We start from the raw sequence: 13824 nt of genomic DNA, 5'->3' as shown, positions 1-13824 counted from the left end.
AGCAATACTTTTTTATTTATAGGTTTGTGGGTATGAAGAATCAAACCCCAGGACATTTATTCAGAATATTTATGAAGTATGTCTAATAGCAAAATGCAGAATTTTCCCCTCTAAATTCAAAATGGTTTGTATTTTTAAACTCAACAGTATAGTCAGACTCAACAAGAATTTAGAGAAAATTAGTATAAACGAATTGAAATAAAACAGGATGTGCGGATTAAGGATTAGAGTGACCCCAACTGAGTCTTTCTGTTTATTACTTGGATCAAAGTATAAGGAAGACAAAGAAGGACCTAATTTTAATGCCAGTGACCTAGGAATAACCAGCCCTGCAAAGTATCATTTTTCCACTTCCAGGATTTCTCTGGGGAATTCAAATAAAAATTGGTTCCTTTCCTCCTCCGAGAGGACATCTGGTGAGTTTATCAATGGATAGGAATTTGTCTCTCACTGTGAAGAGCCTGTGATGTCTCTTCATGCACACCAGGGGAATGTGGGCTTTTTGAGCAGCTGCAGGCATTGGCGTTTTTTTAGACCCAGCCCCAGACATTGGGTCTGAAGGGGAAATTTATAGGCTGGGTGATGTGCACTGTGAGCTCACACTTTTACTAGACAAATTAGATAGGTTTCAATCCGTGCAGCTGTAAACGATGTCCTGCAGAGTTCCACCTGATCTTTTACAGCTTTTCATAAATCAGTACCTACTGGCCACAGACTGCAGTCATTAAAAAGAAATCATGGAAATTACATGTTTGCTCAGGGGAAACAAAAAATAACTTTCTTCCCTTTCTTCCTCTCTCCTTGTATTTAGGTTTGTGAATTATTCTTTTGTGGATTTTCATACTGCTGCATTAAAGAGGTACACATATATTTTTTCCCCATCAACTCCTATTTTATCTGTAAATGGTTGTACCAACTAGCACCAGATACTGGGGAACAAATGTCAATAAATAACTGCTAGTCCCAAGAATAGCTTCTCATAATGATCTTATTTCAATATTGCACTAGAATTCTAAACTCTAAAATTGAATGTTAAGTTATTCTTTTATAACATAAAAAGACTCCTTTGGGTTTACAGAGGGCTTTATTTTTTATGTATTAAAAATACTGACTAATACACATTTCTTGAATGAATAAGTAGATGCCTACTGAGTCTAGAAGTAAATATTAATAATATTGGAGGTGTATTCTATACCACTATAATTACCTGCTTTTTGTCTGTGGTTGTGAATAGTTTCAGGGACCATATTAAAACTTAAGGGTAATTTCTCAAAAGCAAAATGTTAATTATATCTACCTTTATTATTGCCTGATATATAAAATAGTAATATACTTTTTCAATACCTTTTGTAATTTATTGTTAACATTTTAATTTCAAATGGTGTCATTACATTTCAAGGGGAAAATTTTGTACTTGCCAATTTTTTAAATGCGAATGTTTGATTTTTTTATCTCTAAAGTTAGAAATTCCAGATAGGAATAAATGAATTTAACTTGTCATCAGTAACTAAAAATAATTTTAAATATATATAGTTCCCAACAGGAGACTAGTATATAAATAACACATTAAGGAGGAGTAAAGTCATTGTGTTTATTTTGATTGTCTCTAGGCTTTAAGGACAAAAATCTTAGCAGTTATAGCTATTACATCTGGTTTAATTTCTCCCAGTGGTAAAATTACCTGCTTTGATTTTTAAGATTAAAAAAAAAAGAGATCACCTGGGTATTTGAAATATTTGCTTCCCTCTAAAAGGTTCCGTATCATATTTGTTCATGAGGAAAGTCACTCTGTCAGTTTCAGAATTGGAGGTCAAAGTCATTTTGAGAAACAGATTGTTTTTTGGTCATCAGACTTCTCTTAAAGGATATAATATTTGCCAAAACAGCAGTTATTCTCAAAAAGAATTATATTTTGTTCTTTTAGAGATAAGAAGTATTTTATTAATGCTAATTTAGTGCCATTAACAGGTAAAAATTACAAGTACTGCTTATTTTTGTTCCTATTTATTCTGTAACTTAATAAACATAAATCCCTACAAGTTAGCAATCAATGCAATGGAACAATATATTTTAAATCATTTCAATTAAATTAACTAAGTATAATTGGGTCTTCAGAATCTTAGTCTAAATATTTTAAATATATTGTTTAAGTCTTTATACCATAAATTCCTTTACCTTCACTTTAGAACCTCATTCCAAATAAATTGAATGTATTTTTTAATTCTTTATGCCAAAAATTTGTATTCTATAAATTTACAATAGCCTTGAAGAATCCAATGCCCTGGCACGTGAAAATTTTGTGAATTTGAAGAACACGTCTATTTCATTTTATATACATAAATATCCAAAAAAGAAAAAGGCATCTTACTGCCTGAATAGAAATGAATTAATCCATCTGTTATTTTTCTCTATTTTTAGTCTTTTAAATTTTTTAATTTAACTACATTCATGAAAGTAATTTAATCAATTTATTTAAATCCAAGAGATATATTTTATACATAATGTAAAGCTAATTGTCTATTATATAATACATAAATATATGTAATAAATAATCATATTATATGTATTACATAAATGTATATTATATAAAACTAATCTTCAAAATAGTTTCTTTTAAAAATAAATTTTGCTGGCTTCCCTGGTGGCGCAGTGGTTAAGAATCTGCCTGACAATGCAGGGAACACGGGTTCGAGTCCTGGTGCAGGAAGACCCCACATGCCACGGAGTAACTAAGCCCATGAGCCACAACTACTGAGCCTGCGCTGTAGAGCCTGGGAGCCACAACTACTGAAGCCTGCGCACCTAAAGCTCATGCTCCAAAACAAGAGAAGCCACCGCAATGAGAAGTCCGCTCAAGGCACAAAGAGCAGCCCCCTCTCGCCACAACTAGAGAAAGCCTGTGTGCAGCAACGAAGACCCAATGTAGCCAAAAAATAATAATAATAAAATTAATTAATTAAAAAAATAAAATAAAATGAATTTTGTTTATTTTTTAATTTGTGTAACAAATTTGTAGTATTTGTTGTGTAGTAGAGAAAATTTATCATTCTAAGACCATTTTCTATTTATTTTTCTAGCAATATTTTCTATCAAGAATACCTTTAAGAAAAATTTCTCCATTTCTTACCAAAAGGAAGGGAGCTTTACTTTTACCCTTTTATACATGTGTATTATGACTATATTTTTCATTTTTTCTGAATTTCTCAAAAGCATTATTTTCACATTGCCTTTTCCTTTTCATCATCCAATTATAACTAAATCTCTTAAAATTTCTTATCTCATCTATCACTCTAAAAGAATCAAAATAGTTATCTAAAGAGAATTCAATGTCCTTCTCATTGCTTATTGAGTGGCTTTTTTCCTCAGTTGTCTTTTTTTGCCTACGCTTTTGCACCTTTTGATAATACAGTTCATTCTATCTAGTTTTGGAAAATTCCTTGGACTGTGGTTTCTGTAATGGTTGAAGTCTCATTCCTAACGCTGGCTGTTCCTGTTTCTACCTATCATTTCATATTCTTCTGCTCTGCTCTGTAATTGGTACCGTTCTCCAAAGCTCTAAACAGACCACTTTCTTTCTCTCTGGGTGGAAGTGTATGCAGTGGGTTATTGTTCTGAGATAATAATTAATGTTGTATACATTTTTCCTTCTAGGATTGCCACCTACTGGCTTGACTGGCTCTGTAGTCCCCTTATAAGGAGCTTGAAATCTCCATAAGCTACCACCACACCCTGTTACACACTGTAGAAGCATTCACTCATTTCAATCAGCTTCTTGGCTCTTGTAGATTTTTGAGGTCATGACTTCTGCACTAAGGGACTGAGGCATTTAGATGCCTCAGAAACACTCCTGGCCACAGGGCAGCACAGAGCAGCAAGGAGAAGTTCAAAAGTTCAGTCTGGGAGATTGGGGGAGGGGTGTGTGTCTCAGTGTCAACCTATGTGGACAAACACCCTCCACTCTTCACTGATTAATGTCTCCCTATAATCCATGGGATATGAGACCTTTAACTAGAAATTAAATTATTATTAGGAGAATACAGATGGATATATCGATACTTGTGGTGAAAATCAGCATGACTAGACCAAGATTTGTACCTTCTAAATACATTTCTAATGGTGTTTTTTAAAATTATGTTTGCAGAGAGAAGGCTCCAAATTGGATTCCTAGCTTTAATCTCTCCCCCAGTTTGAGATGTAAATTTCCAATTTCTTGTAGGACTCACTCTCATTGTGTCCGAAATGCTCATTTGCCTCACAGAGCTGTTCTTCCTTCTGCCCTTCCTACCTCTGTCAGTGGGAGCACTGTTCTCAGAGTTCTCCTTGTTCAACTGGAAGTACTCTCTGATACTTTCTCTGTCACTCTGCACATCTCACCAGTCACCAACCATGTCTTATAATACTTCATTACAACTTTTTTTTTTTTTTTTTGCGGTATGCGGGCCTCTCACTGCTGTGGCCTCCCCAGCCACGGAGCACAGGCTCCGGACGCGCAGTCCCAGTGGCCACGGCCCACAGGCCCAGCCGCTCTGCGGCACACGGGATCCTCCCAGACCGGGGCACGAACCCGTGTCCCCTGCATCGGCAGGCGGTCTCCCAACCACTGCGCCACCAGGGAAGCCCATTACAACTTTTTGAATTTATACCTTTTCTTTTTATTTTCTCTGCTCTACCCTAGCGTAAGTCCTTCTCAAGACTACTGAAATCACCTCCCTACTCCTTATCATGAACTATTCCCCTCCAGCTATTCTAGGTATAGATGCAGAGAACTATTCCACAGGCACAATGTAATATATCATTTAAGCATCTTCAATGGCTCTTCTTTTCCTCATGGACAAAAGTCCAGATTTCTAGAGATGATATTAAATCTTCCATTATCTGGTGAAATCATCTATCAGGTTCTTTTCTCATAATTTCCTTTCTTACGCTGTATTATAGCAGAAATGTATTATGCAATGTAAATGGAAGTATCCTAAGTTTTTGTGTGTTTTACTTTTTTGTACAGTGTTCCCCTAGCCTGGTATGATCTTATCTTGTTATCTGCTGGTAGAAATTTCATCCATCAACCAAAAGTCACTTCTCTGCAACTGCCTGATAATCTGAAAGCTAAAAGTAAACTCATCCTTCCTTCATGATTCCTAAAACCTTGTCTTCTTGCTCTAATAATTGCATATTCTGGGGGATATTACAGTTGACTTTGAACAACACAGGGGTTAATTTATAGTCGGCCCTCCCCATTCTTACCTCTTATCTGAGGTTCCTCGGCATCCTCAGATTCAACCAACCACAAACCCTGTATTAGTGTAGTATTTTCCATTCAGAGGTATCTGTCTATAAGTGGACCCATACAATTCAAACCCATGTTGTTCAAGGGTCAATTATATAGTATTTCCGAACTTTTCTTTTCCTCGTATTTTCAAAGGCAAGTGTTGCAGTCGAAGGCTGTGTCTCTTTACCTGTATAAGCACCACAGGGCCTAGTATAATGCCTCACACAAAGTAACTGCTAAACAAACCTTTGTATCTTCATATTCATAGAGTCAAAACTTCAAATTTATTCATGTCTCCCCCAATTACTCTACTTTTAGGAAAATAAATCAATTACCAGAAAACAAACATAACATAAAATTTAATATAACTTCCCTTCCCTTCTTACCACTTCTTGCAACATACAAGTAAGTTTTTAATCTGGTACACCGTGACCATCTGCTTAAACACCTTCCCCACTTTCAGCAGTGATATTCACAAAGACACTCTCACTGTAAGATTCTTTGGAAATGTTTCTGTTATGCATCATCAACTCTAAGGAAGGCTGAAGAGTAAAATAATGCATTATAGAAAGATTTCTGTAACAGTATATGAAATAAAATTTGCCATAAAACTAACTAGACACAGGCAGACTCTGGAAAACAACATCCCTATAAAAAAATAATAGAATGATGTTGCTTTTCCTAAAGGACTTTATAGGCATAATTCTATATATTGATCTAAGTAACTAAGTCATTGAGAAATTTGAATCCTTGGTGCCATCCACAAACTCAGATTGAGACAGTCTCCAAGTGTGTTGAGGAGACTGTTTCTGGAGTTGAGTTGACAGAAAGGGAAACGTGAGATTTGCTTAGGAGAAAATTTTAAGCTTTTACCATTATGACTAATGTCTGCAGAAATCTGTATAATGAATAGGAATAAAACTAGAATATTTTTCTAAAAATTGTATCTCTGTTGAAATGGAAATTTATTATTATTCCAGTAAATATGTATTTATGTGCTTAACAGATATGTATTGAATTTCCAGTATCAACATGGCAATACAAAGGCAGCATGCCATCTGATCTCACAGGGCTGACTTAATTGGAGGAATGGATACATAAAAAGAAAATGCACACAACGGGATTAAAATTATGATGAAGAACGAGGACATAGTGGCCCATGAAAGAATAATGGTGTTGACCTTTAAATCATGTTGCCAGAGAATGCCTCAATTAAGACAAGATGTAGAAGCTGCTTTCTAAGGGAAGATGAATGCAACGAAGAATCTTAAGACAAAGAGAACAGCATGTGCTACTGTCCTCATGTCTGAAATGCTTTGACTTTCTGAAGGAACTTGAGGTTGGTCACTGAGGCTAGAGTACTATTTAAGTGAAAGTAGCACAGGTTGAAAGGTGGAAATTCCTCTCCCCCAGCAAAGCAGTTGCGCAAATCAAATAGTGTCACATCTCTGCTTTAAATGTCTTAATGGGTTCCTCATGCATTTCAAAAAATTCCAAAGTTTTCACCATGACCTGGGTAGCCTCAAGTGTTCTGGCTTCTGTTTGCCTTCTTGTGACAGACTCTTCCTTTCCCTACTGCTCTTCGGTTATGTTGTTGTCCCTCTGCCACTTCCTAGAACTCTCCAGACTCATTTGCAGTTTCTTTTTCCTGTGCCAAGATCCTTTTTCTAAAAATATTTTTATGGAGGGGATGGTTCTTTATAAATCTGGCTTGGACTTCCCTGGTGGTCTAGTGGTTAAGACTCAGTGGTCCCAATACAGGTTCAATCCCTGGTCGGGGATATAAGATCCCACATGCTGCGGAGCACAGCCAAAAAAAAAAAAAAAGAAAAGAAAAAATCTGGCTCTTTTCCTTTTTTTAGTTCTCAGCTCAAATATCACCTCCTCAGAGGGCTTTTTCCTCAACCACCCTTTAATAATCTATCACAACCTTTTATTTATTTCCTTCCTATAATCTGTGCTTGTCTATTATCTACTGTACATCTTCTATAATGTAGGCTCCAGGATGGTGGGGACCATATTTGTCTTCATCACTGTACTCCAGCATCTGCACATGCCTAGCACATAGTAGCTTAGCATATAATAAATAGTTGTTGAAAAAATGAAGAAATGACTATTTGAATAAAAGAAATGACATTGGAGGAGCAGGGCTATTTAAACAATCAAAAAGAATGCAGATTTTTTTCCTAAGTATAATGGAAATTCAAAATTGGTTATAAAGAGGTGACTGAAATTATATTATATGTATATAATTTATCAATATATTTTTATCAATATATAATTTATCAATACATATATTGATAGGAAAATTCTGAAGGCTCTGTGACAAGATGCTTAGCGTGGGACAAGAATGGAAGCAGGGGACACATCAGGAAGCTACTGCAGTGGTCTAGATCAGAAGCAGAAAAAGTCATAGGAGAGAGTGTTTGCAGTGAAAAGGGAGAGAAATGGATCATGTTGACCCAGTGAACACCTGGATCAAACTGTGGAGAGCAAGAAAGAGGTACCAAGACTGGCTATAATCCTGAAGGGTAAATGAATAGGTGCTGGTGTATTCAACCAAATTTGGAAGGCAGTGGAAGGATGAGGCAATCAGGAGAAAATAAAAAGATAAAATTTGAATATTAAGTTTTGAGATGTGTGTGAGACTCTTATTGGAGAAGTTTGGCTGTGAAGGGTGATAAAAAAATAAGGAAGTAGTTGGCAGAGATGTGGGGCTAGCAGAGGTGATGTTGACAAATAACATCTTCTAAATTTCCTTGATGATAAAAATCCCCTGGTGTTCTTATCAAATGTCCAAATTCCATTTCCCTTTCCTGCAGATTCCAAATTAGTAGCTTGGGTTAGACGTTGACATTTGTGCATTTAATAAGTTCTCCTGATGATTCTTGTATTAGGGAAATTTGAGAAACAACGTAATAACAGACCATATTTTTATGGCAATAATCTTGCAGAAATAAAGAGCCTGCATATGCAGGAGAGAGAGAAAGAGCCTGGGTATGCAGGGGATAGAGAAAGAGAGAGAGAAAGGATTTGCCTCTGACACTGAAAGGACACTTCCTCTCTTCTAATTCGAGGTAAGAAGAACTTTCCTCTCTTGTAATTAGAGGAAAAAAGAACAAGATGGATGGGTGCAGGCGCCAGTTTGTTTTTGTTTTGCTGCTGGAATTTCCCATCTGATGGCTTGTATTTTCTCAATAAAGCATGTGGCAAGGGCATCACTGGAAAATTAAAGGGGAAAGGGAATGAGTTTAATCAGTTATGAAAAAGAATAGAATAATCGTTGTCAAAAGTGGGAAAGCAAATTTTCTAAAGAAAAATAAGATCTCTTGAGATTGTTGCATGGTAATTTGAGGTTGTTGTAAATAAATTTATAATAGCACAATCTGCCCACTGTGTATTTTAATGGCAATAAGTAAATATATAAACACAATTTCTAAAACTTTTAGATTTAATGAATTAAGATGGGTGGCACTTCTTAGAAAAATAGTTTCCCTAATATTGCATGTTTTGTGAAAAAATACAGGGGATATATTAAAGTATTAAAAAATACATATTAGGATAAAAATATTCAATGTACTTCAATAAGAATGGACTAGTGAATGGAAAAAAATTTGAATACGAGGGTATATCCTCACATAATATGATTTTTCCCACATAGAATTGGATTTTCCCACATAGAATTGGGTTTAAATATCTCTTGATCATATTACATGAGTTAGTCTTTATATTGATATTGATCCTATGGAAATGCTTTGAATGCTCTTTTATGATATGGAAAGAATTGAAAAGATGTTCTTTTTTGCTACGATTGCTATTGAGTAAAGATCAAAAGAAATGGCTTCAGGGTGCAAAATGAGGACCATATGTCCCAGGAAGGGCAAGTTTGTTATCCTGTTGGTTGTTAAACTGTCAGGTGGATTTCCAAAAAAGCCTGTACAGTCTGTCTCTGAAATTTAGGACAGAGATTCATCCTTGCAGGATAAGTTATCAATAGTTTTACCTACTGAATATATATTACTAAGTTCAATATTAGTGACCCCCCCTAAAAGTTATTTCCAACAAATAATCTATGATTCTTATATACTGATGTTAAGACTTTGATTCAAATTTTCTTTATTCATCTTATTCAAATGTAATGTAAAAACCAGATCATATATGCTCAGTATAATTGTTCCTATTAAGGTAGAAAAATTATATACTCTATTATAAGTGCATTAGCAAGTGCTCTATCAATTTGAAAGTCACAACTCTTGATAATTGTCAGTAAAACCAACAGATGTGCATAAAAGAGACAAGAAAAGAAAACTCCTATAAGGGATTATATTAAATCTTTTACACATGAGTTACTGTAAATCATCATTATGTAGTATGTATACATATCACTTAATACTGTGGAGTTTTTTTTGTGCACAGTAGGTGTAGTTCCTTTACTAAAACTCTGTAATTTTCCTTTAAGAACACACATCATCAAAATGTAAAAGCACTCTTTTTCACTATGTGTACAATGAGAATATAATTGACATTTTTTAAAACCATTAAGACAACTCAATGATTCTTACCACGGAGAATTAAGCATAAAGTCTAATGGACATTGTGCATTCAGGGTTGCCTTATGGCTATGATGTGTTGACATTTGTATGGCTGTCCAGGAAAACTGACATTATTTTAGTCTTAGTTTTATCCTTCACAGTGTCTAACAAAGTAATTGTCACACGATATGGGTTAAACACATTTTTTTAAATTAAGTCAGGGAAAATTGCATTTCCCTAGCCAGTGCGATGGTTTGGAGGCACTGTTATTATTTTTGAAACTTTATTTTAAATGAGGAATAAATCAGGACTTTGCTAGAATTCCCCACCACTCCAGGAGGTTTCCTTTTTTGTTGTTTTTTTTTTTTTTTTTTTTTTTTTTAAATAGGAGAGAGTGAAAAGGAGCTATGTGTCCAGGGTTTCTATTGTCCAAATACTCAAGCCTGAATGTATACATGCTTCTGGTCAAGATGGAAGTTAAAAAATTCCAGAATGTTATCATTATCATTAAGTAGCATGAAATTTCCTCCTGAACGTTTAAAAAGGAAAAGAAAACACATCTCTCTAATCTTGAGGAATATAAGTACCAAAGTATGCTGCTGGAGAAGTGGAAGAAACAAATTAACATCTTGGAGACAGAAAATACATTCATTTCAGAGTGAGTGCAAGATGCAAAATCAAATGTGTCACCTTGCTGCCGCACTGGTGATGATCTTCAGACTGCCTGGGTTCCGGATAAGCTTGTCCAGAATGCTGACAATCTGCTCAAACTTGGGTCTGTTGTTTCTGTCTTTCTGCCAGCAGTCCAGCATCAGCTGATATAACGCAGCTGGGCAGTCCATGGGGGGCGGCAGTCGATAGCCCTCATCCACAGCTTTAATTACCTGTGTGAGAGGCAACGTTTCCAGAGACTTAAGAGTTGGAATTTCTTTTACTTCTTCATGGGCAGGTCACACTTATATGACTATTTCAAAGTTAAGTGAAAAAGTGTTCATTTTAAATTTCTTAAAAGGATAGCAGCTTATTAAATAAATATTATCCATGTCTGAAAATATTATATAAAGGAAGATTGAAGCAGAGAAAGTGGATTTAGGAAAGAAGAGTTGATAAAGTAACTTTCCAGATTAAAATAAAAAGAAATGTTCTATGATATAGGAAATTCAGTAATTTATAAAGAAATTATTATTTGGTAATACAGATTTCTATGGGAACTATACATGAATGAGTGAATGCAGAAAAAATTACCACAGATTTTAGTTATATCACAGTTCAAATGGTACCTCTCAAATCGTAGTAAGTTCCTTTGATAAAAGCCCACGTGCTGCACAGCTAACTGACTATTAGTCCATTCACACTTTTAAATCATGTAAAGTCATGATTTTCAAACTCTACTGTGTATCAGAATCATCTGGAGGACTTATGAATATGCAGATAACTAACCACTGATTCCATAGCTCTGGGGAAAGGCACGATAATTTGCATTCCTACAAATTCCCAGGCCATGATAAAGCTGCTGGTCCAGAGACCACATTTTGAGATCCTCTGATACAGAAAGAATTTGGAAAATAGAGATGTGGTAAAGAGAGTCTGATTTTCCCAGTACCATTATAAAACATGGCTTGTTTGAAGAAGTTCAGAAAGGTTTTTATATCCAAATACATTAAAAGCAATTTTATATGTGGTGAGTAGGAAATGACTAAAAGCATCTCAGCTTTCCTTCTTATGTGTGTCTTTGAGATCATGCTCACAGTTTCTGGCTAAGCATAAAAAAACATCTCCAAGTGCTGATCTCACATGCCAATAGCATCCTTTCACTAAGCATTAGCAAAACATGACTTATAAAAACAAAAATCCTTTTGAGTTGTAATAGAAAGTTAAAGATTATTTTCTCTATCCAGAGACTTCAATTTGTATAACTAAATTCATGTGCAAGTTTAATACACTATGAGAAACAACATGCTAGTGATTGGTTGTTTTGTCTGACTTTGGGAAATACTATATTTAAGTAAACAAAACGTTGGCCCAGATGCATTAATTAAGTCTACAAAGGATGGCAGACATATGTATCTTACTAATGTTACATTGAAACAATTTTGTAGCAAAAATACTTCAAACATTCCCTGATATCTATTGGCTATCTTGTCAGGCACTTATTTTATAAAATTTTATTACAAATGTCTTCACTTTGTCTCATTTCTAAACCCGGGCTTGAGGGAAAAATGTAAATCCTTCAGAGCAACTCATTTGATATCTTTACAAGATTTGGAAGCAATTTCATTTCTTCTAAGTATTCTGTTTCAATGTCACAAACAGGGAGCCACCTGGTTTCATTATGCTCCACTTCCTTGCACAGCTTGATCTCTTAATCCGAACCCATAACTCATAGACTACAAATACTTACATCCTGATTGGACATCTCCCAGTATGGTCTCTCTCCATAGGACATCACCTCCCAGAGAACAATCCCATAACTCCATACGTCACTGGCTGATGTGAATTTACGGTAGGCTATAGCTTCTGGTGATGTCCACCGGATTGGGATCTTCCCTCCCTTGCAATATAAAATCGTATATACATACATGATCAATGACTAAAACATATAATATATGTTACCATCTGAAATCTGACTGAATTTGTCAGGGTATTTCTTTTCTGAAATGGAATGTGGATTTCTTCTGATATATCTTGATATTCTTCTATTTTAATACCAAGGAGTGAGTGGCATACTATTTACTGCAATATTTTCTCAATCAATTTGGGAAGATTTTGAAATGATGAAAGGAAAAAAACATTTGAAAATTGCTAAAATGTTGACATTTTATGTCAATTATGGCACATTTATCAGACATCTGTAGCAAAACAACTTGAAGTAGATATGCTATATATTAGAATTGAATGAGGTATCTCAAATCAACCTTTATTGATTTAACATACATTTATGCATGAACAAACAACCTTAGAGCAGAATGTGAATTAAGTTAATATTTGTAAGGAACTTACACCACTCCTTGATACTCCTAAGTTCTTAAAGGTATTTGTTAATTAAATAAATTCAAAATAACATTATGCATCTAAAAAACCTCTCTTCACATACATTAATCAATCATCTTAATTAATTTACTCAGTGCCTCACTCCATCATTAACCACTGAAGTACCCTCCATGTACTAGGTAAGCACCATATGAGCTAGAAAGATATAATAATTACATTCTGAAAACGTATAGTCTAGAGGAGAATATTGCTTCTATGAGTTATGGGAGATATAAAGGTATAACTCCCATAGAATTTGTTCTCAGTTTAATAAATACATTTAATAAAGATGTGCTGAGTAGCAACCATATGGGAAGTATTATGCTAGTCACTTTGGGTGAGACAAATATAAATAACACACTGGTCCTTCTGTTTGAGAAATATCAAGCAAATAGGAATGATAATTAGTTGCTGGAAATAACTAAATGCAGAAAGAAATAAGTATTTAACACTTTGCTTCTCAAACTGTACAATGCATATGAATCATCTTGGGCTCACTCTGATTAAAATGGAAATTCTGATTCAGTAGTTCCAGAATGTAGGCAGGATCTGCATTTCTAACAAGCTCCAGGTAATGCTGGGGCTTTTTAGAATTGCAGACCCTGCCTACATTGAGTAGGAAGATAGTAGTGGAGACTGCTGCGCCGCAGAGCATGGAGCCGAGATTCTCACTAGAGAAACTGAGGAGGTCACATATGAATTGAGCCTCATGAGGTACATCAATTTTTGATACAACGAAAAAAGGGATGGATGTTCCAAAGAATTCACATCATCAAAATTTTATGCCATATTCATCAAAGTGTGTTCTATTGACATTGTACCTCATTGCACTTCACTGGTTCTTAAGTAATGTTCAAGGGTGACAATATATTGCTTTAGAGAAATGGATTGGCAATTTGGGAGGTAACTTATTAAACCTTATTATGCCTGAATTTCCACATCTGTTATTTGGGAAAGTAACAGTGCTGGTTCATAGCACTGTTGTGAGGCTAAATG

The 13824-nt window shown here is 35.0% G+C and overlaps 1 protein-coding gene across 2 annotated transcripts in view; it reads right to left on the bottom strand.

Annotated features, from left to right (window-relative positions):
- The window catches only part of EPHA3 (EPH receptor A3), a gene marked incomplete at both ends in the record, with an annotated part of 361937 nt that overhangs the window by 10028 nt on the left and 338085 nt on the right, over positions 1-13824 (bottom strand). For both annotated transcript variants that reach the window (XM_082839944.1, XM_082839945.1), the window contains 2 exons: positions 10489-10682; positions 12200-12349. In XM_082839944.1, coding sequence (XP_082696070.1) covers positions 10489-10682; positions 12200-12349 — 344 coding nt within the window. The remainder of the gene's footprint in view (positions 1-10488; positions 10683-12199; positions 12350-13824) is intronic.

The sequence above is a fragment of the Leucopleurus acutus genome (assembly GCF_964270905.1).
Source record: "Leucopleurus acutus genome assembly, chromosome: 5".
NCBI classification, from domain to species: Eukaryota; Metazoa; Chordata; class Mammalia; order Artiodactyla; family Delphinidae; genus Leucopleurus; species Leucopleurus acutus.
Note: the sequence above shows the minus strand (reverse complement) of the source record. Positions and strands in the feature narration are given on the sequence as shown.